This window comes from Anolis sagrei, chromosome 11 (assembly GCF_037176765.1).
Source record: "Anolis sagrei isolate rAnoSag1 chromosome 11, rAnoSag1.mat, whole genome shotgun sequence".
NCBI classification, from domain to species: domain Eukaryota; kingdom Metazoa; phylum Chordata; class Lepidosauria; order Squamata; family Dactyloidae; genus Anolis; species Anolis sagrei.
In genome coordinates, this window is record NC_090031.1 from 8475211 (window position 1) to 8500000 (window position 24790).

Below are 24790 nucleotides of genomic sequence, written 5' to 3' on the forward strand. Positions count from 1 at the left end.
ACATTGAAAGATGATAGATAGATAGATAGATAGATAGATAGATAGATAGATAGATAGATGATAGATAGATAGATGATAGACAGAATAGACAGGCAGACAAATAGTAAATGATAGATGATAGGTGATGATAGACAGATGATACATTGACAGATGATAGATAGATAGATAGATAGATAGATAGATAGATAAATAGATAGATAGAGACAATAGATAGATAGAGACAATAGATAGATAGATAGATAGATAGACAGATAGAATAGACAGATAGATAGTAAATGATAGATAGATGATAGGTGGTGATAGACAGAGGATACATAGACAGATGATAGATAGAGGTAATTGATGATTTATAGATGGATAGACAGATGATAGATGATAGATAAATAGATGATAAATAGATGATAGATAGATAGATAGATAGATAGATAGATAGATAGATAGAGAAAGAGTGAGGGGGGATAGAGAGAGAGGTATTGGCTGAGGATGCTGGGGGTTGCCATAGAATCTGGGAACCATGGATCTAGAAGAGGTTTTGTTGGACTTTGAAGTCCAGCATCCCCTTTAGCAATGGTTTAGAAGCACAGGGCCAGGTGTAGACAGATACCCCAGAGTTGGTTGCGATTGATGCCCACTTTCGCCGTGGAGTCCTGGGCTTTGTAGTTTGGCAGGGCTCTACCTCTCTCCCAAAGGGCCCTCCCCAAAATATGTCCATTCTTTAGAATGCGACGCGGAAGTGGCATTGAGTTCCGCCGTTGCCAGGCAAGCAAGCCGTGGGCAGCGCAACTGTCACTGCTGGGACCTGGGCCTCTCAGGTGGGCCCCAACCTCATGTGTGTGCAAGTGGGCTTGGGCCTCGTGCCGCTAGGCCTCATGGAGGAAGCTCAGCCAGTGGAGAAAGAGTTCCAAGACACACCGAACCCCCCTGCCATTGTAGGACGGTATCAGGGAAGGGCAGGTAAACATGGCCTGCTGGACAGGGGCATCTAAAGCTTCAATCATTTCAAAGCTCCTTGCTTGAGCGGTGATGACACGGTCGTAAGCATAGATGAAACTCTCTATGTCCCTTCTGGCAGTGGCTAATCATTTGTGTACTTGTCAAACATTGGTGGAGCTAGCTTTGAGAGCTTCTGTTCAACCATTTCAAAGCTCTCTGCTTGAGCGGTGATGGCACGATCATCTGCATAGATGAAACTCTCTGTCCCTTCTGGCAGTGGCTGGTCATTTGGGTAAATGTTAATTGATGGAGCAAGCGTGATTCGTTTTGTGTAACGACTTTTCTTTCTTTAACTTCCAGAGAAGTTGGATCAGAGCCTGGAACCCGGCGAGTGGGTCTTGGTGCTGCTTTCGTACCTCATCCTCATCCTGACTTTTCCCGTCTCTGTCTGGATGTGTCTGCAGGTAAAAACATCTATTTGGAAATCACCTATGACTTCGAATAATAATGGCAAAAAGGTGTGGCGCCCGTAATAACTTTCAGGGAGCCAGACCTTTTCCTCTAATTGCTCTAAACCAGGCATGGGCAAACTTCAGCCCTCCAGGTGAAGAAATAAAGGTGGGCAAGAAATAAAATTATTATTATTAGTAGTAGTAGTATTAGTATTATAGTGGTATTATTATTATTTTATTATACTGATATTATTATTATTATTAGCCACAAGGAGAGCTGGGTAAGAAATAAAATAATAATAATAATTACTAATTATTATTATTAGTAGTATTAGAATTAGTATTATAGTGGTATTATTATTATTATTATTATTAGCCACAAGGAGAGCTGGGTAAGAAATAAAATTATTATTATTATTATTAGTATTAGTATTAGTATTAGTATTATAGTGGTATTATTATTATTTTTATTATACTGATATTATTATTATTATTAGCCACAAGGAGAGCTGGGTAAGAAATAAAATTAGTAGTAGTAGTAGTAGTAGTAGTATAGTGGTATTTTAATTATTTTTATTGGTATACTGATAGGTAAAGGTAAAGGTTTTCCCTTGACATTAAGTCCAGTCGTGTCCGACTTTGGGGTGTGGGGCTCATCTCCATTTCTAAGCCGAAGAGCCGGTGTTTTCCATAGCCACCTCCAAGGTCATGTGGCTGGCATGACTGCATGGAGCGCTGTTACCTTCCCGCCAGAGCAGTACCTATTGATCTACTCACATTTGCATGTTTTTGAACTGCTAGGGTGGCAGAAGCTGAAGCTGAAGCGGATATACTGATATTATTATTATTATTATTATTATTATTATTATTAGCCTTGAGGAGGGGTGGATAAGAAATAATATTAGCCTTGAGGAGAAGTGGGTAGGAAATAAGATTATTATTATTGTTATTATTATTATTATTATTATTATTATTATTATTATTATTATTATCGACATCATTATTATATGATATTTATTATTATACAGATGTTATTATTAGCCTCAAAGAAAGGTGGGTAAGAAATAAAATTATTATTATTATACTATTATTATTATTATTATTATTATACGATCTGAAGAGAAACATTGGTTTTAAATTCCTATATATTTGTATTCTATTTTAATAGGACCAGATGTATGTTGTATGTTGTGTTTGCACTGTCTGTTTTTGATAAGGCCAACTGGCTAATCAATAAAATTGTTGTTGTTGTTGTTGTTGTTGTTGTTGTATTATTAACCATGAGGAGAGGTGACATAATAATAATAATAATAATAATAATAATAATAATAATAATAATAATGGGTTGTTGTAGGTTTTTTTGGGCTATATGGCCAAGTTCTAGAGGCATTCTCTCCTGGTGTTTCGCTTGCATCTATGTCAAGCATCCTCAGAGGTAGAAACACATCTGTATATTTTGCAATGATTTGTACCATTTTCCTCCTTCGCAGATTGTCAATGAATATGAGCAAGTTGTCATCTTAAGGCTGGGACACATGTGGAAAGGAGGAGAGGTACGACCAGGTAAGAGAACCTTTATAATTCCACTTTCACTGCAGTAATAATAATAAATTAAATGCTAATAATAGATACATAGCTGCTATGAGTCTCCTTGTAGAGAGAAAAAGCGAGGTATAAATAAACATAATAATAATAATAATTTTTGAATGCTAATGATAGATACATAGCCTCTTTGAATCCCCTTGTGGAGAGAAAAGCAGGGTATACATAAGCATAATAATAATGCATGTAATCAACATAATATTAATATTAAATTATAATGCTAATAATAGATACATAGCTGCTATGAGTCTCATTGTGGAGAGAACAGCGGGAAATAAAAAAAAAGATATTTATTGATTTTATTTATCGTGTCGTCTGCAACCAGAACATTGTATTACATTTCTAACAGAGCAAAACAAACAAACAAACAGATAAAAAACCCCACAAATTTTGCAAACTTGGTAGTTAATTAAATGCCCTTTGACCAGTATCTGGCCACTTGGAGTGCCTCTGGTGTTACCGCAAGGAGGTCCTCCATTGTGCATGTGGTAGGGCTCAGGTTGCATTGCAGCAGGTGGTCAGTGGTTTGCTCTTCTCCACACTCGCATGTCGTGGATTCAACTTTGTGGCCCCATTTTTTTGAGGTTGGCTCTGCATCTCGTGGAGCCAGAGCGCAGTCTGTTCAGCGCCTTCCAAGTCGCCCAGTCTTCTGTGAGCCCAGCGGGGAGTCTCTCATCTGGTATCACCCACGGATTGAGGTGCTGGGTTTGAGCCTGCCACTTTTGAACTCTCGCTTGCTGAGGTGTTCCAGCGAGTGTCTCTGTAGATCTTAGAAAACTATTTCTTGATTTAAGTCATTGACGTGCTGGCTGATACCCAAACAGGGGATGAGCTGGAGATGTCACTGCCTTGGTCCTTTCACTATTGGCTGCTACTTCCCGGCCGATGTCAGGTGGTGCAATACCGGCTAAGCAGTGTAATTTCTCCAGTGGTGTAGGGCATAGACACCCCGTGATAATGCGGCATGTCTCATTAAGAGCCACATCCACTGTTTTAGTGTGGTGAGATGTGTTCCACACAGGGCAGGCATACTCAGCAGCAGAGTAGCATAGCGCAAGGGCAGATGTCTTCACTGTATCTGGTTGTGATCCCCAGGTTGTGCCAGTCAGCTTTCGTATGATATTGTTTCTAGTGCCCACTTTTTGCTTGATGTTCAGGCAGTGCTTCTTGTAGGTCAGAGCACGGTCCAGAGTGACTCCCAGGTATTTGGGTGCGCTGCAATGCTCCAGTGGGATTCCTTCCCAGGTGATCTTCAGAGCTCGGGATGCTTGTCTGTTCTTGAGATGAAAAGCACATGTCTATGTTTTAGATGGATTAGGGATCATCTGATTTTCCCTGTAGTAGGCGGTAAGAGCACCTAGAGCTTTGGAGAGCTTCTGTTCAACCATCTCAAAGCTCCCTGCTTGAGCGGTAATGGCACGATCATCAGCATAGATGAAACTCTCTGTCCCTTCTGGCAGTGGCTGGTCATTTGTGTAGATGTTGAACATGGATGGAGCGAGCACGCTCCCCTGAGGCAGGCCGTTCTTCTGTTTCCGCCATCTGCTTCTCTGGCCTTGGAACTCAACAAAAAAGCTCCTGTTTTGTAGCAGGTTTCCTATGAGACGGGTGAGGTGGTCGTCCTTTGTGACATGAGAGAAGCCTCCTCGCAGGATTGCAAGACATCCGGGCGTCCCCTGTGCAACATCTTCGTAGACGGCTGATTCTCTCGATCCAGAAGCAACCAGAGACAACTTGCAGCATAATAATGATAATGATAATAATAGTGAATGGCAATGATAGATACATAGCCACTTTGAGTCTCTTTGCATGGCCTTCCCTGCAGGTGTGTACTTCATCTTGCCCTGCATTGATATCCTGATCAGAGTGGACATGAGGACCAGGTTTCTGGATCTGCCTCTCCACGAAGTAAGTGGCCACTTTGCCCATATTCTGTGGGGTCTTCCTGGGATTCAGACACCAACCTCTAGTCTTTCCACCCCTTGCATGGAGTCCTGTATTCCTTTATTTCTCCTGTCCTGCTTGAGGTTCTCACCAAAGACCCGCTGTCCCTTGAAATCGATGGTGCCATTTATTACCGAATCCATAACCCCGTCCTGGTGATACGGAACGTCACGGATCCGGACTCGGCCATTTTGCTCCTGACGCAGACCACATTGGGGGACGTTTTGAAGACCAAATACCTCTCTCAGATCATCTGCAATCGGGACAACCTTGCACAGAACGTACAGGTACAGAGAAGAAGAAGCTGGAGTAGAATTATCTGGGATTTATTTATACCTTTGTGGTGGGACTTTCCTGTGCAGAAAAAAGCACGTTCTCTCTAGGAAGGGGTGGGGATCTGCTGCCGTGCTCCTTTAAAAGGAAACCCCTAGTATCCCTGTTTGAGACACTAGAAGCGAGGAGATCAAATGCAATAGGTTTATGTGGGCCAGACAAAGAGATTGGGTGTGCAAGAGGAAAACAGGGCCACATGACTGAGATGCAACTTGGCCTTTTTATAGATGGGGGTTCTAAAGTTTGTAAACATGTGCACACAAGCTGTTTCCTTTCATTCACACTTCTCTGCTTTGTTGTCCTTTTCTCTGCACTTCTTATCTATCTTCATTCCAACCATTTCCTTCCTTCCTTCTTTCCTCCCTCCCTCCCTCCTTCCTTCCTCTTTTCTTTCTTTCCTTCCTTCTTTCTTTTTCCTTCTTTCCTTCTTTTTCTTTTTCCTTCCTTTTTTCTTTTTTCCTTCCTTCCATCCATTGTTTTTTCTTTCTTTTTTCTTTCTTTCTTCCTTTCTTCCCTCCCTCCTTACGTCCTTTTTTCTTCTCTTCCTTCTTCCTTCTTTTCCCCCTTCTTTCCTTCCTTCTTTCTTCATACTTTCCTTCCTTCTTTTTCTTTCTTTTTATTTCCTTCCTTCCTTCCTTTCTTTTTCCTTCCTTCCTTTTTTCTTTTTCCCTCCTTCTTTTTTCCTTCCTTTTTTCCTTCCTTCTTTACAGCCATTGTTTTTTCTTTCTTTTTTCCTTACTTTCTTCCCTTTTTACATCCTTTTTTCTTCCCTTCCTTCTTCCCTTCCTTCTTTTTCCTTCTTTTATTCCTTCTTTCTTCTTTCTTTCTTTCTTTCTTTCTTTCTTTCTTTCTTTCTTTCTTTCTTTCTTCTTCCTTCCTCTTTCTTTTTCCTTCTTTTTCTTTTTCCTTCCTTATTTTTCCTTCCTTTTTCCCTTCCTTCTTTACAGCCATCATTTTTTTCTTTCTTTTTTTCCTTACTTTCTTCCTTCCCTCTTTACATTCTTTTTTCTTTCCTTCCTTCTTCCCTTCCTTCATTTTTTCCTTCCTTCCTTCCTTCTTCCTTCCTACTTTCCTTCCTTCTTTTTCCTTCCTTCCTCTTTCTTTTTCATTCCTTCTTTTTTCCTTCCTTCCTTCCTTCCTTCCTTCCTTCCTTCCTTCCTTCCTTCTTTACAGCCATCGTTTCTTATTTTTTTGCCTTTCTTCCCTCCCTCCTTCCCTCCCTTTTCTTTCCTTCCCTCCTCCCTTCCTTCTTTCCTTTTTTCTTTCTTTCTTTCTTTCTTTCTTTCTTTTTCCTTCCTTCCTTTCATCGTTTTTTTTCTCTTTTTCCTTACTTTCTTCCTTCCTTCCTTCCTTCTTTCCTTTTTTCGTTCCTTCCCTCCTCCCTTCCTTCTTTCTTCTTACTTTCCTTCCTTCCTTTTTTCTTTCTTTTTTCCTTCTTTCCTTCCTTCATCTCTTTCTTTCTTTCTTTCTTTCCTTCTTTCTTCCTCCTTCCTGAACTCCTCCTCCCTCCTGTTTCTTGAACCTTCCTCCACTTCCATCTCCGCAATTTCCTACATAAAAACCCTGCAGTTTTGACTAGACAGGAGTTTCATCCTTCTTTCCATCCCCTCCAGCCTTTCTTGTCCTCTGTTTTAATCTTTCGTTGGCTTTCTCAGTCTCTTCAAAGGTCCTCCAGTGCGATTCTAAAAGTGGACCATAGAGTCATGCTGGAGGACCTAGAAACTCCTAGAGAAATGTTCTCTTGAGAGCCAACTATAAGTAGAGGATTCCAACCCGTAATATGGCTTCAATTCCGACACCATTTTCGTTTCTTTTTCAACAGTCCATTGTAGACAATACCATCGGCTCCTGGGGGATAACGCTGGAGAATTTAGAAATCAAGACTGTGAAGACCAAAGTCAAGGTAGGCATTTTCAGTTCGTTCCGGAACCAAATAGCCTATTTCAGGGGGATAAACTTGGTGTAATGTGACCCCACTCTTGTTCTTTGCAGCTTTTTCCTTTACGATTTCGGTGCATAGATAACAATAAGCAGTATCGAGCTGGGATTCAGGGCAAACCAGTTCCCAGAAGGATAGAGCTGGGAGGGGGGCGGGGGGAAAGTGCAGACAGAAAAAGTGGAAAAGGTTTGCATCCATGTGCATGTTTACTTTAATCTGACTCTGGTCCACTACAAAACCCATGGTGCAGATCAGTCTGGTGTGGTGCACCGCTTCTGCAATTGTACCCACCCAATAAGTGTTTTCTGCATATTAATATATTGTATTTTAATTTCCTCGTTTCTAGTGTCTGAGTGGAATATAGATACTAGAGATATTTCGGTGCTGTACAAAATGTATGTTACATATATACAGGGAATGTTTTCCATGTTTTCATATCACTGAACCCTCAAATTCCCCAGCTGGTAAGAGATGGGAAACCAAGTGGAACAGTTGTAACACATATTTTCCATCCCAGTTCGAGAAGGAAAAGAGATGGTTGTGGAAGAGAATGGCTGCTTAAAACTGATGTTTTTGTTGTAGCCTGGTCAGATTCTGAGTGCTCAGAAGATGAGGAAGGGGGTGCTGGGATAGATTCAGAGGGCCCAAAGGATGATAGAAGTAGCCAGGAGAAAGTTGTTTTGGAATCTCCTGGCAGTTCCTACGAGACTGGTGAAAGCAATATCAGTTCTCATAAGGACCTGCCAGAAGTGCAGGCTTGAAGAAATATGGGAGACGAATGTTTGTCTAGATCAAGGCACTTGGAATTGAGGAGACAGGGCATACAACTAAGACAGACTCACTTTTCTCAGAGAATTAGTGATAAGGAGAGGAAAAGCAGGTGTGTGAGAAATAATGTTATGGGAGGGATTGAGGCCTTTTAAAGTGGTTTCTACTGGTACAATTCTTTGTGAGAGCAATGTTGTATTCAGGTGAACAGCTCTAGATTTTTAGTCCTATGTTCTTGGAATTCATGTATTCAAGTTGCTAAGTTTGTTCTTGCTTTTAGTTCATGTGTGGTTGACTGCCTTGGGTTCATGCTGTCTTGCTTATGGATGTACATATTTTCTTAACTGGATTTTGAATGGATTGAATGGATTTTGAACTCTCGGCTATCTTAGAAACAACATTTTGAAATTTGATTATCTTTTTAAAATTTGCTTATTATATATTTACTAGTGGTACCCGCCACGTGTTGCTGTGGCCAATCTTCCCTCCCTCTTTCTCTCCTTCTTTCCCTCCTTCGTTTCCTTCCTTCCTTCCTTCCTTCCTTCCTTCCTTCCTTCCTTCCCTTTTCTTCTTTCCTTCTCTCCTTCCTTCCTTCTCTACCTCTTTACTTCCTTCCCCCCTTTTTCTTTTCCTTCCCTTTTCTCTCCTTTCTTCCTTCTCTACCACTTTTCTTTCATCCGCTTTTTCCTTTCGTCCTTCCATCTCTCTTTTCTTCCCTCCCTCTTTCTCTCCTTTCTTCCTTCTCTACATGTTTCCTTCCTTCGCTTTTTGCTTCCATCCTTCCTTCTCTTTCCTTCCCTCCCTCTTTCTCTCCTTCTTTCCCCCTTCCTTCGCTCCTTCTTTCCTTCTCTTTTTTGCTTTCCTTTCCTCCTTACTTTCTTCTCTACCTCTTTCCTTCCTTCTCCCTTTTTCTTTTCCTTCCTCTTTCTCTCCATCCTTCTTTTGCTCTTTACTTGCATGCTTCCTTCTCTCTTTCTGTCTCCCCTTCCATCCCTCCCACTTCCTTGCCTTTTTATGTATCCTCATTTAGCTTTTTAGGTTTTTGGGTCCTTTCCACTGTTCTTTTTTTTTTTTTGGAGGTTTTATGAGTGATGGTCACTCGTTGGTCTGTTAGGGGTATAGTGTCCAAATTTGGTATCAATTCGTCCAGTGGTTTTTGAGTTATGTTAATCCCACAAACAAACATTATATTTTTATTTATATAGATATACTCTTCTTTAAAAAAGCTTCTACTTACAGGACTACCTGGACAGAGCATGTGGTTTGTGGTGAAAAGTTGTTTCAGGGCTCTAGTGCAACAGTTTTTGCAAATATCATGGATACAGACTTGAAGGGAGTCCTTTGCTATGTTCACTGAGAGGCTGATATGACATTATAATGTATGGGGATTGCTTGTGGGACAACGAAGTGACTGTGATGTGAGATCTTGCCCAATGTTTTGAGCATGATTGGGTTTGCAACTCCCTTCATTTTGCAGTCAGAGCACCCGGTGGCCAAGCACGGTGGGAGCCCAGCCTCGTCTGCAGGGTCCACGACGCCTCCTTGTTCTGAATTAAAAGAGAAGGTAAGAACCCTAACCCAAACCCTCTGATGCATTATGTCCCACTGAAAGAACATTTTAAGTTATTTATGACAAAAATGCCTAACTGTTGCATCCCTTCCAGGAGGGCCAAGCGGAGCCCTCCCAGACCGTGAAAGAGTCCTTGCCCACCGATACGGAGATGCCCACCTCCTTCAAATTGGACTGCGTGCAGAAAGAAACCACTGACGGCGAGACCCACGAAAGCCTCAATCAACGCGCACAGAATTCATTACAGAACCAGGAAAAGTTGGAAGAAGGTCCTTCTCTGGTGAAAGACTAGAGACCTTCAAAGTACAGACTTGAGTGTTGATATTCATTCATTTTTTAAATATGTGTGTATATATATTATGTTGTTTCATGCAATTTCCCTTGCCCCCAAAATAAAGTTCAGATATTGAGAAAATCCCTACCAACTGGAGTAAGATATTCTTAATGGTCATGTATCCCCTTCTGTCCTGTCTCTTTCTTCTCTTCCCAACATCCTCGGATCTGAGCTACTTCTGGTTCTAGGTTATTTTCAGTGTCTTCTTGTTCCGTCTCGGTGATATTTGAAAAGTAGTTCAGATGCTGTCATGTGGTCTTTGAGATGGTTGAACAGAAGCTTTCCGAAGCTCTAGGTGCTCTTACTGCCTATTACAAGGAAAATTAACTGATCCCCAACCCACCTAAAACACAGACATCTGCTTTTCACCTTAAGAACAGACAAGCATCCCATACTTCAGGAAATAAAGCCTGACTGCTCATTGTAGGGAAGGATAGTAGAGACCAAGATGAAGTACTTTGGCCACATCATGAGAAGAAAGGACAGCTTAGAGAAGACAATTATGCTGGGGAAAATGGAAGGAAAAAGGAAGAGGGGCCGACCAAGGGCAAGATGGATGGATGGTATCCTTAAAGTGACTCGCTTGACCTTGAAGAAGCTGGGGGTGGCCTCAGCTGACCAAGGGCAAGATGGATGGATAGTATCCTTGAAGTGACTCGCTTGACCTTGAAGAAGCTGGGGGTGGCCGCAGCTGACCAAGGGCAAGATGGATGGATGGCATCCTTGAAGTGACTTGCTTGACCTTGAAGAAGCTGGGGGTGGCCACAGCCGACCAAGGGCAAGATGGATGGATGGCATCCTTGAAGTGACTCGCTTGGCCTTGAAGAAGCTGGGGGTGGCCACAGCTGACAAAGGGCAAGGTGGATGGGTGGCATCCTTGAAGTGACTCGCTTGACCTTGAAGAAGCTGGGGGTGGCCACAGCTGACCAAGGGAAAGATGGATAGATGGCATCCTTGAAGTGACTCGCTTGACCTTGAAGAAACTGGGGGTGGCCACAGCCGACCAAGGGCAAGATGGATGGATGGCATCCTTGAAGTGACTCGCTTGACCTTGAAGAAACTGGGGGTGGCCACAGCCGACCAAGGGCAAGATGGATGGATGGCATCCTTGAAGTGACTCGCTTGGCCTTGAAGAAGCTGGGGGTGGCCACAGCCAACCAAGGGCAAGATGGATGGATGGCATCCTTGAAGTGTCTCGCTTGACCTTGAAGGAGCTGGGGGTGGCCACGGCCAACAGGGAGCTCTCGCATGCGCTGGTCCATGAGGTCACAAAGAGAAGGAAGCAACTGAACGAATAAACAACAACAACAAATGCCTAGTGTGCGTATTATCCATTCTCTTCCTAGAAATTTTGAGGAGTGCAGCCAAGATCAGAGGAAACAGGGAACTCTGCGAGGAAGAGCTGAGTGTGTCAATCCAATTCCAGGCAGATTATAATAATTCCAAACTTTGACAAGTTCCTTATGAGCTTTATTAAAAGGCAGTTCTCAAAGCAGTAGGAAAATACACTAGGACAACCGTTTTGTGGGCAGATCTCCACTATTATTGCACAGCGCCTTGGACTATTGGTTTCTAGGGAAGGCCACACTTCTGTGCCGGGTGGAAGGAGGAAGGCAGAAAAGGCACGAGGCTATTTCCCCTTGTATGGACACGGGAAATGAGTGGGTTCCCACTTCACGCAGACAGCTCCGCCAGGGCCCTCTCCAAGGGGTCGACATCCCAATAGCTATCTTCCCAGCCCAGGAACCAGCCGGTGAAGGTGGGCGGCTCGAAGCCTTGTCGGATGAGCGTGATGGGGGTCCTCCGGTCGCGGTTGGAGGGGTCGGTCTCGATGTATCTCCTGGCTGTGAAGACGAGGCCGAGAAACAGGTAAGACACATGAGAGAATAATCACCATTACCTTTACATTCGGATGGCACAGCGGAAGTGTCTGCCCGCAGAGTTCCACGGAAAGGATAACACTGTGTGTAAGACCATTTTTGTTCCACTTACCCGACGCCTCTGCCTCTGTCTTCTCTTCCTCTTGAGCGTCTTTTCCGACCCACACAAAGACCTTGCAAAAGGAAAAGAGAGCAACTCTGATGAGATCACTGAACTCCTTTGCCTTCTGTGTGAGTTATACTATTAAGCAATCATCTGTCAATCTTATGCTGTCGCACAAAATAGATGGTTGTGAGTGGGGAAAACAAGAAAATTCCCTATTCCTAGGTCTCCGAGGAGAAGGAATAAACACTGGGTCTCTTTGGCATGGCATTGAGCAACGGCGTACCTGGTCATAGGTGTCCAAGAGCATGACGTCGTCTGTGGCCAAATCATCCTGGGTCAGCTCTCCGGGCACTTCTTCAATCTAAAATAAAATATTGCATGACATGTTCAGGAGCACAAACACCCGGAGCAAAAGTCTGAATTCACATCACTGGACGTAGGGCAACATAATAATAATAATAATAATAATAATAATAATAATAATAGCAACAACAACAATAATGTTGCAAGAAAATCGCACAGATGGACTACAAACAGAGGCACAACTCTGTGGCCGAAATTATTAACTGGAACTTAATAATAATAATAATAATAATAACAATAACAGCAACAACAACAATAATGTTGCAAGAAAATTGCACAGACGGACTACAAACAGAGGCACAACTCTTTGGCCGAAATGATTCACTGGAACTTAATAATAATAATAATAATAATAATAATAATAATAATAATAATAAAGAACAAAGGCCATTAAAGCCAGGATTGAAAAATCAACTGATGACCCAAAATGCAGACTGAGCAAGGAAGATGATGAAACCATGAACTATCTCAGCTGTTGCAAGAAAATTGCACAGACGGACTACAAACAGAGGCACAACTCTGTGGCCCAAATGATTCACTGGAACTTATGTCACAAGTACTACCTGCCAGCAGTAAAGAATTGGTGGGATCATAAACCTGCAAAGGTCGTGGAAAATGAACATGCAAAAATACGGTGGGACTTTCTAATCCAGACTGACGAAGTTTTGGAACACAATACGCCAGACATCACGATTGTGGAAAAGAAAAAAGTTTGGATTATTGATGTCGCCATACTGAGTGACAGTCGCATTGAGGAAAAACAAGAGGAAAAACTCAGCCGCTATCAAGACCTCAAAATCGAACTGGAAAGGCTCTGGCATAAACCAGTACAGGTGGTCCCAGTGGTCAATGGCACACTGGGTACCGTGCCAAAAGATCTCAGCCAGCATTTGGAAACAACAAACATGGACAAAATCACAATCTGTCAACCTCAAAAGACCACCTGACTTGGATCCGCACGTATCATTCGAAAATACATCACACAGTCCTAGATGCTTGGGAAGTGTTCGACTTGTGATTTTGTGATACGAAATCCAGCATATAGATCTCGTTTGCTGTGACATACTGCGGTTTTGTGCCAGTAAAATAATAATAATAATAATAATAATAATAATAATAATAATAATAATAAATATTAATGTAAAGTGTACACTAGTGTAACATGCATCATTATAAAAAGCACCACACCAGTGAAAACGTGCAGCACACCAGTGTAAGCATACACACTAGTGTAAATGTGCACCACACAAAAGGCACTACACTAGTGAAAATGCACCACACTAGTGTAAAAATAAAATCATCCAGGCGTCCCCTGGGCAACATCCTTGCAGATGGCCAATTCTCTCACACCAGGAGTCACTCCTGACACGACAAAAAAAGTGTAAAAGTGCACGACACTAGTGTAGAATGCACTAGTGTAAAATGTACTAATGCAAAATGCACTATACTAGTGAATAATGGCTGCACAAGTGTTTTAACATTCTCAGATATGGTGTACAGATGGTCCTAAGTTGTGTACATACAATCCACAAGAACACACAACAACCTTTTGTCTCACATTTGGTGCACAGATTTGACCGTTGCAAGTAAATTCAATGCTTTGCCACCTGTCGCACAACTGAAAGGCTCAAACCTAGCTATGACTGCATATATTTCACTGATCCAGGGAGGCCCGGCTCTTGTTCCTGCAAATATGGCTGGCGGGGATGAGAGACAGGGCCTTCTCGGCTGTGTCCCCCCGAGGTAAGATCGGCTTCATCCCTCCTGTCTTTTAGGAAGAAATTGAAGTTGTGGTTCTGGGACCAGGCTTTTGGACAACAGGCATAAATATCACTTTAGATACGAAATTCAACTGGAATGATGATATGGCTGTTAATACTGTTTTATTGTTTCTAATTAATGTTCCTTTCATATAATTATAATTATATAAAAGGAACCTTTTCTAATTATTAATATAATAGTATTAATAATTATTATATATTTTTTCGTATCTGGAGCAACTTGAGTAACTGCAAGTCACTTCTGGTGTGAGAACACTGGCCATCTGCAAGGACGTTGCCCATGGCATGCCAGGATGATTAAATTTTTATTATATTGCTTTGTTATATGTAGTGGCATCGAATTGCTGCCATATGTAAGCCATCCCGAGTCCCCCTTTGGGGGTTGAGAAGGAACTGGAAATAATAATAATCATAAATAAATAATAAATAATGTTGAATTCTTTTCTCCTGCCTTTTTCCAAGTTGGTAATATGCCTACTCTGTATGGAAAGTACGGGACCGCAACCCCTCTTTCTCACAATCGGGTGTTCCACTGCAGCCTCCAAGGCATGGAGATACCTTCTAAATGGCCGGACCCTCTCAGAAACCCTCCTTCTCCACTTTGGGGTTTCATGTAATTTTGTTGTGCCATAGAACAATGACAAACAAAGCTATTCTAGTCTATTCATCGCGACCAGGGTATGCATGAAAGGATGATTCTGGCTCAGGAGATACTCACGGTGAAGCGCCCGATCTTATTAGAGCAGGCGAAGAGCCGAGGTGGGTGAGCGTCCATCTTCTTGTCCTTCAGGCGTGGCGAAGTGCGGTAAGGAGCTTTGCCACCAAGCGCGGTCCAGAAGGCATCTGCGGAAGAGGACAGGCCATTGGATGCAAATGCTTTTGCCTTTGCCATCATTATATCTCTGGGAAAGCAACTCAGGTGGGCAAAACATGGCAACATTCTCCAAGGGTTTGGGGCAGGGCAGTGGAATGGTGGGTGAAAACGGCAAAGGAAACTGTTGCATTACGTACCTGGTTCTCTTCCTTCCACCACCTGGGTCCCACGGGCCCCTAGCACCTTCAGCAGCTCCTGGGCCCCGGCCGTCTCGCTGGCACTGGCGCCACTGCCGACCCAGAGGAAAGACGCTGAAGGCGTTTTCAGCACAAAGGCGTCGTTGGAGTTGAGTTCTTTGGCAGCCGCGTTCACCTGCAGAGGAGGAAACACAACATGGCGTCAAAGGCGGAACAGGGAGGCTTTGGAGGATCGGGAAGGTCTTCCTTTATAGTGTTGCACTCTAGCATTGAAACATCTTTTCACCTAGAACGGTGTTTCTCAACCTGGGGGTCGGGACCCCTGAGCGGGTCAGGGGGGTCACCAAAGGCGACCAGAAAACACAGTATTTTCTGTTGGTCATGGGAGTTCTGTGTGGGAAGTTTGGCCCAATTTTATTGTCGGTGGGGTTCAGAACGCTCTTTGATTGTAGGTGAACTATAAATCCCAGCAACTACAACTCCCAAATGTCAAGATCTATTTTCCCCAAACTCCACCAGTGTTCACATTTGGGCATATTGAATATTTGTGCCAAGTTTGGTCCGGATCCATCATTGTTTGAGTCCACAGCACTCTCTAAATGTAGGTGAACTACAGCTCTAAAACTCAAGGTCAATGCCCACCAAACCTTTCCAGTAACATTTCCAAGTTAAACGCTTTCAGGAAACAAAGGCATGAACCAGAGTAGGAAACTTGAATCATGAACTTGAGACCAGAGACAGGAAAGCCATCCTTTATGGCAATGTTGTCTCCTCTGAAAGGTTTGAAACCCACACCATGTAATCCCATGAAGTCATGCCGAAGACACCTGGCCTTCAAGGTCTTCTCTGAGAATATCTCATTTGTCTATTTTTCACTACTTGTGTTCTCAGGCCTAATGTAGTTTCCTGAGAACACTCCCCATCAACCCAAGGCCTTTTCTCAAGAGAACTGGAACTTTCACTTTCCCCTGTTGCCAGGGAACAAGCACAGGAGAAAAAGAAATAAAATAATAAAAATAAATAAATAAATAATAATAATAATAATAATAATAATAATAATAATAATAAATATGTTGTTGAAGGTTTTCATGGCCAGAATCATTGGATTGCTGAGAGTTTTCCAGACTGTTTAGCCATGCTCCAGAATCATTGTTTCCTGACATTTCGCCCTCATCTATGGCAGGCATCCTCAGAAGTTGTGAGGTGTAGCGAGGGAGAGAGAGACTATTTCTTTATTTAAGAAAAAACCTCTTTATTCTTATAATGATTCGGTTTCTTCTTCTATATTGGCTGGGACTTTCTGTGTGCTGTTTAACCTTTGTACAGACACTGAGACACACTTCTGTATAACGAAGTAACACAGTTCATTTATAACTTCTGGCTCCAACGCTTGTGGTTACATTTATGTTTTGTTGCAGTCTTGAGGCGTACAGTCAGTATAATATACTTGGTTTACTTTTCTGAAGTAGACTTTCAATGTTTCACATTCACAAACATGTTACTTGCTTTACACACTCTTGACTGAAATTATACTGGCTTTCCTTATGTTCCTAAAACTTAAGTTCTATTTAACTAACTGTTTCTCTATATCAGTAGTCTTTAACACATCTTCATAACTGCCTATTTCTAACAGGAGTTCCTAACTCTTTTCTCTCACAGAAGTTCCTAACTGTCTCTCACAAACAGGAATCCCTAACTCATCTCACAAACAGCAATTCCTAACTCACTCTTTTGACTCTCTAACTGCCTATTTTTAAACCCTTGGCTCCGCCCCTTTGGAATGTTTGGCTCTGCTCTTCCCAACTGTCATTTTGGCCTAGCAACCTCTTCAAATGCTGGGCCTACGCTAATCTGCATATGACCAATCGGCTTCCATATGCAAATGAATCCTATCTCTACTGTTGCTACCCTGTCTGTGACTATTCTTCCCTATCTGCCATATGTAAACATAGAGCTATACACCAAAAATTTAACATAGAGTAGCAATTTGGCTACAGAGGTCTGTTAGAAACTGGGCAAATAGGGTTTATATACCTGTGGAAAAATGTCCAGGGTGGGAGAAGGAACTCTTGTCCACTTGAGGCAAATGTGAATGTTACAACTGGCCAGCTTGATTGGCATTGGAATTATGCACACCCCTTTTATGCAGCCCTTGCGTGCATGCAGTAGTCACGTACCTCCACAGCTCTGGTGGCGCCGGAAGTGCTCGACCGGACCTGGAAAAGCCGCGTTGCTGCTGGGCTGCTCTGCCCGCCTTCCCTGGAAGTACCGCCTTGGAACACAATGAGAGGCTTCCCACCAAACATGCTCATCAGGTGAGGCGGCTCTTTGCCCTGGACCACGCGTTTCTGTCGAGGGAAGAAGATGGAAGGAGGCCACAGTCAATCCACAAAGGAAGAGAAACCTGGAAGTGGATGCACTCTCACATACAAAACTATTATCATCATCATCATCATCATCATCATCATCATCATCATCAGAGTAGCACTGGCTGGTATTCTGTTGGTGACATAGGTGTGCATACATAAAATCAGAGTGCTAATAATAATAGTAATAGAATCCTAGAGTTGGAAGAGAAGTCCAAAGGTCATCCAGTCCAACCCCATTCAGTTATCGAGGAAACACATAAAGCAACCCTGACAGATGGCCACCTAGCTTATAATAATAATAATAATAATAATAATAATAATAATGATAATAATAATAAGGATTTAAAGATCAAACTGCAAAGACTCTGGTACAAACCAGGAAAAGTGGTCCAAGTGGTAAGCGGCACACTGGGTGTAGCACCTAAAGACCTTGGCCTGCACTTAAACACAATCGGCGCTGACAAGATTACTATCTGTCAGCTGCAAAAGGCCACCTGACTGGGATGTGCACGCATTACTAGGACGATACACCACAAGATGAGTCCACTTGTGTCTGCTGTGGACTCATCTTGTGGTGTTTCAAATAATAATAATAATAATAATAATAATAATAATAATAATAATAATGGGATCATAGAATCCTAGAGTTGGAAGAGAAGCCCGAAGGCCATCCAGTCTAACCTCACTCAGCTATGGAGGAAATGCACAAAGCAACCCTCACAGATGGCCACGCAGCCTATAATAATAATAATAATAATAATAATAATAATAATAATGGGATCATAGAATCCTAGAGTTGGAAGAGAAGCCCAAAGGCCATCCAGCCCAACCTCATTCAGCTATGGAGGAAATGCACAAAGCAACCCTGACAGATGGCCACCCAGCCTATAATAATAATAATAATAATAATAATAATAATAATAATAACGGGATAATAGAATCCTAGAGTTGGAAGAGAAGCCCAAAGACCATCCAGTCTAACCCCATTCTGCCTTCATGCAAGAACGCACAATCAAAGCTCTCCTGACAGATGGCCACCCAGCCTCTGATAATGATGATGATGATGATAGTAATAGGATCATAGAATCCTACAGTTGGAAGAAAAGCCCAAAGGCCATCCAGTACAACCCCATTCAGTCATGCAAGAAATGCACAATCAAAGCATCCCTGACAGACATCCATCCAGCCTCTGCTAATAGTAATAGTAATAATAATAATAATAATAATAATAATAATAATATGATCATAGAATCCTAGAGGTGGAAGAGAAGTCTGAAGGTCATCCAGTCCAACCCCATTCTGCCTTCATGCAAGAATGCGCAAAGCCCTCCTGACAGTGGCCATCCAGCCACTGATGAGGATAATAATAATAATACTTTCTAGATGCCATTGGACTGCAAATCCCAGCAGCTTTAGACACTATAATTCAATGGGGATACATACATGGGCTTTAGATGCCTTGAACTGGCCCTTTAAAGGACAGAAAATCATGAAGTTGAGCCATAGAGTTTGCCTTCCCATGATACATACATACCTGTACTGCAGTACCTCCCAGCGACTCATCCAATTGGACCGTAAGCAAAGCAGACGCTGTAATTTCATCTCGGGAGGAGTCGGCACCTTGCCTGAAAATAAACAAATAAATAAATAATAAACAAAGAAATACCTTGAGTATATGCCACTATCAAACGGCCCTATCAAAAAATTTAGTATTATACAGATATTATTATTACTATTATTATTATTATCATTATCATTATCATTATTATGACTATCAGTATCAAGAAGAGGCAAGTAAGAAATAAAATAATAATAATTATATTATTATTATTATTATTATTATTATTGTTATTATTATTATTTTTAGCCTCAAAGAGAGGTGGGTAAGAAATACAATTATTATTATTATTATTATTATTATTATTATTATTATATGGATATTATTATTATTATTAGCCTCAAGGAGAGGTCGGTAAGAAATAACATTATTATTATTATTATTATATGGATATTATTATTATTATTAGCCTCAAGGAGAGGTGGGTAAGAAATAACATTATTATTATTGTATGGATATTATTACTAGCCTCAAGGAGAGGTCGGTAAGAAATAAAATTATTATTATTGGGATATTATTATTATTATTAGCCTCAAGAAGTGCTTGGTAAGAAATAACATTATGATTATAATACGGATATTATTATTAGCCTCAAGGAGAGGTGGGTAAGAAATAAAATTATTTTTATTATTATTATATGGATATTATTGTTATTATTAGCTTCAAGGAGAGATCAGTAAGAAATAACGTTATGATTATTATATGGATATTATTATTATTAGCCTTAAGGAGAGGTGAGTAAGAAATAACTATTATTATTATTATTATACAGATATTATACAGATATTATTATTAGCCTTAAGAAATAACATTATTATTATTATTATTATTATTATTATTGTTATTATTATTATTTGAAGAGCTCAAGGGCCTCTGCGTTCCCCATTCCAGCATTTATGGAAGTACATTCCCTCCCGGAAAAAGGCATCTTACCAGGTGTAGATGATCTTCCCTTGTCTGTTTCCATGCCGGTAATCGTACAGAATGATATAGCTGTCTCCGCCATAGAATTGGCCATAGGTTGAAGGGTCGACGGGCACTTTAGCGGAACCTTCGACTCTCCAGATCTGCAAAAACATGCATTGGATTGTTTGCAATGACGATAGGAATATAGGTCAAAGCTAGCTGATGTGACGCCTTCTCCTCCGTTCTCCCGTCTTGCTCATTAAGCAGACCCATGGACGCAGAGGTCCGGTTTCCATTCTTGATGGGCCTGGGCTAACCTGCTTGTTCCCAGTGCCGTCGTCCTCCATGCCGTGCTGGGCAGCCATGGTGGGCGTGACATGCAAGGTGGCGGCATCGAAGGGCACGGCCTCGATCTTGGCCACGCTCCCTGAGATGTATCCGACTCCCATGCCCTCGGTCTGGTCCCGGTCGCGCCAGTTCTTGAAGAACTGCTTGAACAGAGGCGTCTCCCCATGTTCTGGAAGGACTTGGACCTGGAGTAGAGAGGAAAAGAAGGAAAGATCTCGTGACGGAAGAGTCTCGCTACTCCAAAACAAATTGGACCACAGAATGCATTTCCATTCTTTGCATTGGATGGAACGATGGAGGAAGATAGAACCGGTGCAGTTGGTGCATTATCATCTTCCAAAAAGGGATGAAAGGGTTTTACGTAATAGTATTTCTTTCCTGCTCACCTGAGTGTGCCGAGGATAATTCATTTTGGTGATGAATTCGGAGGCGGTTTTCAAGGCGGCCTTCCTTTCGTCGGCATTGGCATTTTTACCTGGAAATAACAATGGATTGTATTTTACATAGGCATGAATGTGAACTTAATATAAACGACACTTACCACAACAAGATATAAGTGGAATATTGCTATTATATTTATCTACCGTATATATTCAAGTATAAGCCGAGCCGAATATAAGCCGAGGCACCTAATTTATCCACAAAAAACTGGGAAAATGGATTGACTCAAATATAAGCCGAGAGTGGGAAATGCAGCAGCTATGGGTCAATTTCAAAATAAAAATAGATATCAATAAAATTATATTAATTTAGGCATCAGTAGGTTAAATGTTTTTGAATATTTACATAAAACTGTAATTCAAGGTAAGACTGTCCAACTCTGATTAAACCATTATTCTAACCTTCTTCAATGGAAATATGCTTACATGTCCTCCAATAATAATAAATAGAGTAAAATAATAATAATAATAATTGTTTGTTTTTTTGTCTTGTCAGGAGCGACTTGAGAAACCGCAAGTCGCTTCTGGTGTGAGAGAATTGGCTGTCTGCAAGGACGTTGCCCAGGGGACGCCTGGATGATTTGATGTTTTAAAAAAAATGTAATAATAACAGGAATAATAGAGTATGCTAACATGTGCTCCAATAATAATAAATAGAGTAAAATAATAATAATAATAATAATAATAATAATAGACTAAAATAATGGAATGTAATAATAACAGGAATAATAGAGTAAAATAACAAAAGTAATAATAATAGAGTAAAATAATAAACGTAACAATAACAATAATAAATAGGGTAAAATAATAAATGTAATAATAACAATAATAAAATAATACATGTAATAATAATAACAACAACAACAACAAAGTAAAATAATAAATAACATTGACATAACATTGAAATAACATCAGTTTTCTTGCTTTTCTGTCCAGATCATCCAGCCAATATCATTATCATTATTATTAGTATTATTATGTACCTTTCCAGACAAAGATTTTGCCATCGGTGCCATGGTCGAGAATGAAGCAGTCCTCCGAATTCAGGGCCGACTGAGAGAACGGGTTCTCATCCGCCACCAGAGACACGGCCATATTCCCTGCCCCGTTGGAGACCTGGGTGCAGAAGGGAATGACCGCGTGGATATTAGAGAAATGACTCCAAACAGGCTTCTTCCCCCCACTGTTTCCCCTCCGTAGTTCAACTTAAGGTTTATTTCATGGACCACATTAAGAAGTGTGCGTCCACCTTGGTGCATCTCCCAAAGGCCACGTGTTTCTTGTTTTACCTTGTAGAGTTTGGCAAGTCTCCTGTTGGTTGAGTCGGCACGGGTGTCTTCATCCGTTGTGCTTTCCGGCAGAGTGGGCTTGGGCCCAAGGACCTGGAAAAACAAATGTTTATATATACAGGCATTAGGCGGTCCCTTCCAAATCTATGATACTATACCTCTCATATCTATATAAATAAAAATGTAAAGTTCGTTTGTGGGATTAACATAACTCAAAAACCACTGGATGAATTGCCGCTAAATTTGGACACAAGGCACCTACTAACCCAAGGAGTGACCATCACTCAAAAAGTGAATTTTGTCTTTTGGGAGTTATAGTTGCTGCGATTTATAGTTTACTTACAATCAAAGAGCATTCTGAACTCCACCAACTATTGAATTGAACCAAACTTGGCACACAGGGCTCAACAGAAAACGCACGATCAACAGAAAACAACAGAAGGGATTGGTGGGCATTGACCTTGAGTTTGGGAGTTGTAGTTCACCTACATCCAGAGAGCACTGTGGACTCGAACAACGATGGATCTGGACCAAACTTGGCACGAATATTCCATATGTCCAAATATGAACACAGATGGAATTTGGGGGAAATAGACCTTGACAGTTGTAGTTACTGGGATTTATACAATCAAAGAGCATTCTGAACCCCACCGACGGCAGAATTGGGACAAACTTCCCACCCAGAACCCCCATGACCAACAGAAAACACTTAAGACCATCCAGTCCAACTCCCTTCACCAGGGCAGGAAAGCGTTATCAAAGCCCTCCTGACAAAGAGACATCCAGCAATAGATATAGATATATATGATAGCTATGGAGGTTGACAAAAGTCTTTGTTTACAAATCAGAGCTGAAAATAGAGAGATTACATGGGAAAGTTGTGGAGAAAATTCATGAAAGACATAATGATTTCATGGGTCTCTGTTAAACAATAAGTTGTTTATCTTAAGGGCGGTTCAGGCAATGCCGTGTTAAGAGTGAGAAGCTGAGCTTGAGTTCTCTAGTTTCCGGTTACAGACAGGGCTGTTAACCCTTCCCTATGAGATCTAAAGCTGGAGTTACACTTAAAAATGGAAATGCTTTTGCTACATAGAATATTATAAGATCCTATATTGTTATAATATCAAAGAATAATATAGTATAATAGTATCTAATAACATATTACAATAATAAAATATAATAATACATAATAATTGTGCTACATGGTACTATTATTCGCAGTGCAGACTGGGACTCATGGGAAATGCCACCCAATATCCGGAAGCCTTGAACCAAAATGCAAACCGCACTCTGCTGACTCAATAGAACGAATTGCAGCCTTTGGGATGCTGATGTATTGCAACTCCCACCAAGAGTGCATCCCTCATTACTGTTTGTACCTGCAGCATCTCTTCTCGCTCTGACCCCGAATCCACCACATAGACCCTGGCGCGTCCGCTTCGCTCGTTGTCCCGGATTTCTTTGGCGACTAGCGTGGCTTTCAGCCTTTCAAAGCGATTGGCCTGAGAGCCGCACCATTGGTGGATAAACTGGGATGGAAAGAGCACAGGTATGAATATTTATCAGATGATATGCTACAGAATTATAAGGAGAATCAAATACACTCACTGATATATCAAGGAGAACTGTGAGTCAAAACATATAGGTAGAAGTGTAGAAATGGGTATGTATAAGCAGTAGATAAGTATAGAAATTGATATGTATATGTAGAAGATGTATAAGTAGTAGGTAAGTATAGAAATGGGAATGTACAAGTAGTAGACGAGTATAGAAATGGGTATGTATAAGTAGAGGATAAGTACAGAAATGGATATGTATATGTAGCAGATAAGTACAGAAATGGATATGTATAAGTAGCAGATAAGTATAGAAATGGATACATATAAGTAGCAGATAAATATAGAAATTGATACGTATAAGTAGCAGATAAATATAGAAATGGATATGTACAAGTAGTAGATATGTATAGAAATGTTAAGTAGCAGATAAATATAGAAATGGATATGTATAAGTAGTGGATAAGTATAGAAATGGGTATGTACAAGTAGTAAATAAGTATAGAAATGGATATGTACAAGTAGTAGATATGTATAGAAATGTTAAGTAGCAGATAAATATAGAAATGGATATGTATAAGTAGCAGGTAAGTATAGAAATGGGTATGTACAAGTAGTAAATAAGTATACAAATGTTAAGTAGTAGATAAATATAGAAATTGGTATGTACAAGTAGTAGAGAAATATAGAATTGGTTATGTATAAGTAGTAGATAAGGGCCTGGATGGCCCATGAGGTCTCTTCCAACTCTTTGATTCTATGATTCTATGATTCTATGTATAAGTAGTAGATAAGTATAGAAATGTATTTGTATAAGTAGTAGATAAGTACAGAAATTGAGATGTATATGTAGCAGTTAAGTATAGAAATTGATATGTATAAGTAGCGGATAAGTATAGAAATGGGTATGTATAAGTAGTAGATAAGTATAGAAATGTTAAGTAGCGGATAAGTATAGAAATGGATATGTACAAGTAGTAGATAAGTATAGAAATGGATATGTACAAGTAGTAGATAAGTATAGAAATGGGTATGTACAAGTAGTAGATAAGTATAGAAATGTTAAGTAGTAGATATGTATAGAAATGTATAAGTAGTAGATAAGTATAGAAATGGGTATGTATAAGTAGCAGGTAAGTATAGAAATGGGTATGTATAAGTTGTAGATAAGTATACAAATGTTAAGTAGTAGATAAATATAGAAATTGGTATGTACAAGTAGTAGAGAAATATAGAATTGGTTATGTA

The 24790-nt window shown here is 40.8% G+C and overlaps 2 protein-coding genes across 4 annotated transcripts in view; one reads left to right on the forward strand and one right to left on the reverse strand.

Annotated features, from left to right (window-relative positions):
• Positions 1-869: 869 nt before the first annotated feature.
• On the forward strand, positions 870-9849 carry LOC132763869 (stomatin-like). Its single transcript, XM_060757706.2, has 8 exons — positions 870-954; positions 1294-1397; positions 2876-2948; positions 4813-4895; positions 5015-5218; positions 7087-7167; positions 9449-9535; positions 9636-9849. The coding sequence occupies exons 1-8, from the start codon at positions 870-872 to the stop codon at positions 9831-9833; spliced, it is 915 nt and encodes a 304-aa protein (XP_060613689.2). The 3' UTR covers positions 9834-9849.
• Positions 9850-11323: 1474 nt separating this feature from the next.
• Positions 11324-24790, reverse strand: part of GSN (gelsolin) — a 58922-nt gene continuing 45455 nt past the window's right edge. For all 3 annotated transcript variants that reach the window (XM_060757370.2, XM_067471844.1, XM_060757369.2), the window contains 13 exons: positions 23366-23515; positions 21987-22079; positions 21681-21813; positions 20644-20732; positions 20227-20442; positions 19937-20070; positions 18920-19010; positions 17194-17364; positions 15017-15191; positions 14724-14848; positions 12145-12222; positions 11868-11928; positions 11324-11719 (listed from right to left, as the gene is read on the reverse strand). In XM_060757370.2, the coding sequence (XP_060613353.2) occupies positions 11550-11719; positions 11868-11928; positions 12145-12222; positions 14724-14848; positions 15017-15191; positions 17194-17364; positions 18920-19010; positions 19937-20070; positions 20227-20442; positions 20644-20732; positions 21681-21813; positions 21987-22079; positions 23366-23515 (1686 nt within the window). In that variant the 3' untranslated portion in view covers positions 11324-11549. The remainder of the gene's footprint in view (positions 11720-11867; positions 11929-12144; positions 12223-14723; positions 14849-15016; positions 15192-17193; positions 17365-18919; positions 19011-19936; positions 20071-20226; positions 20443-20643; positions 20733-21680; positions 21814-21986; positions 22080-23365; positions 23516-24790) is intronic.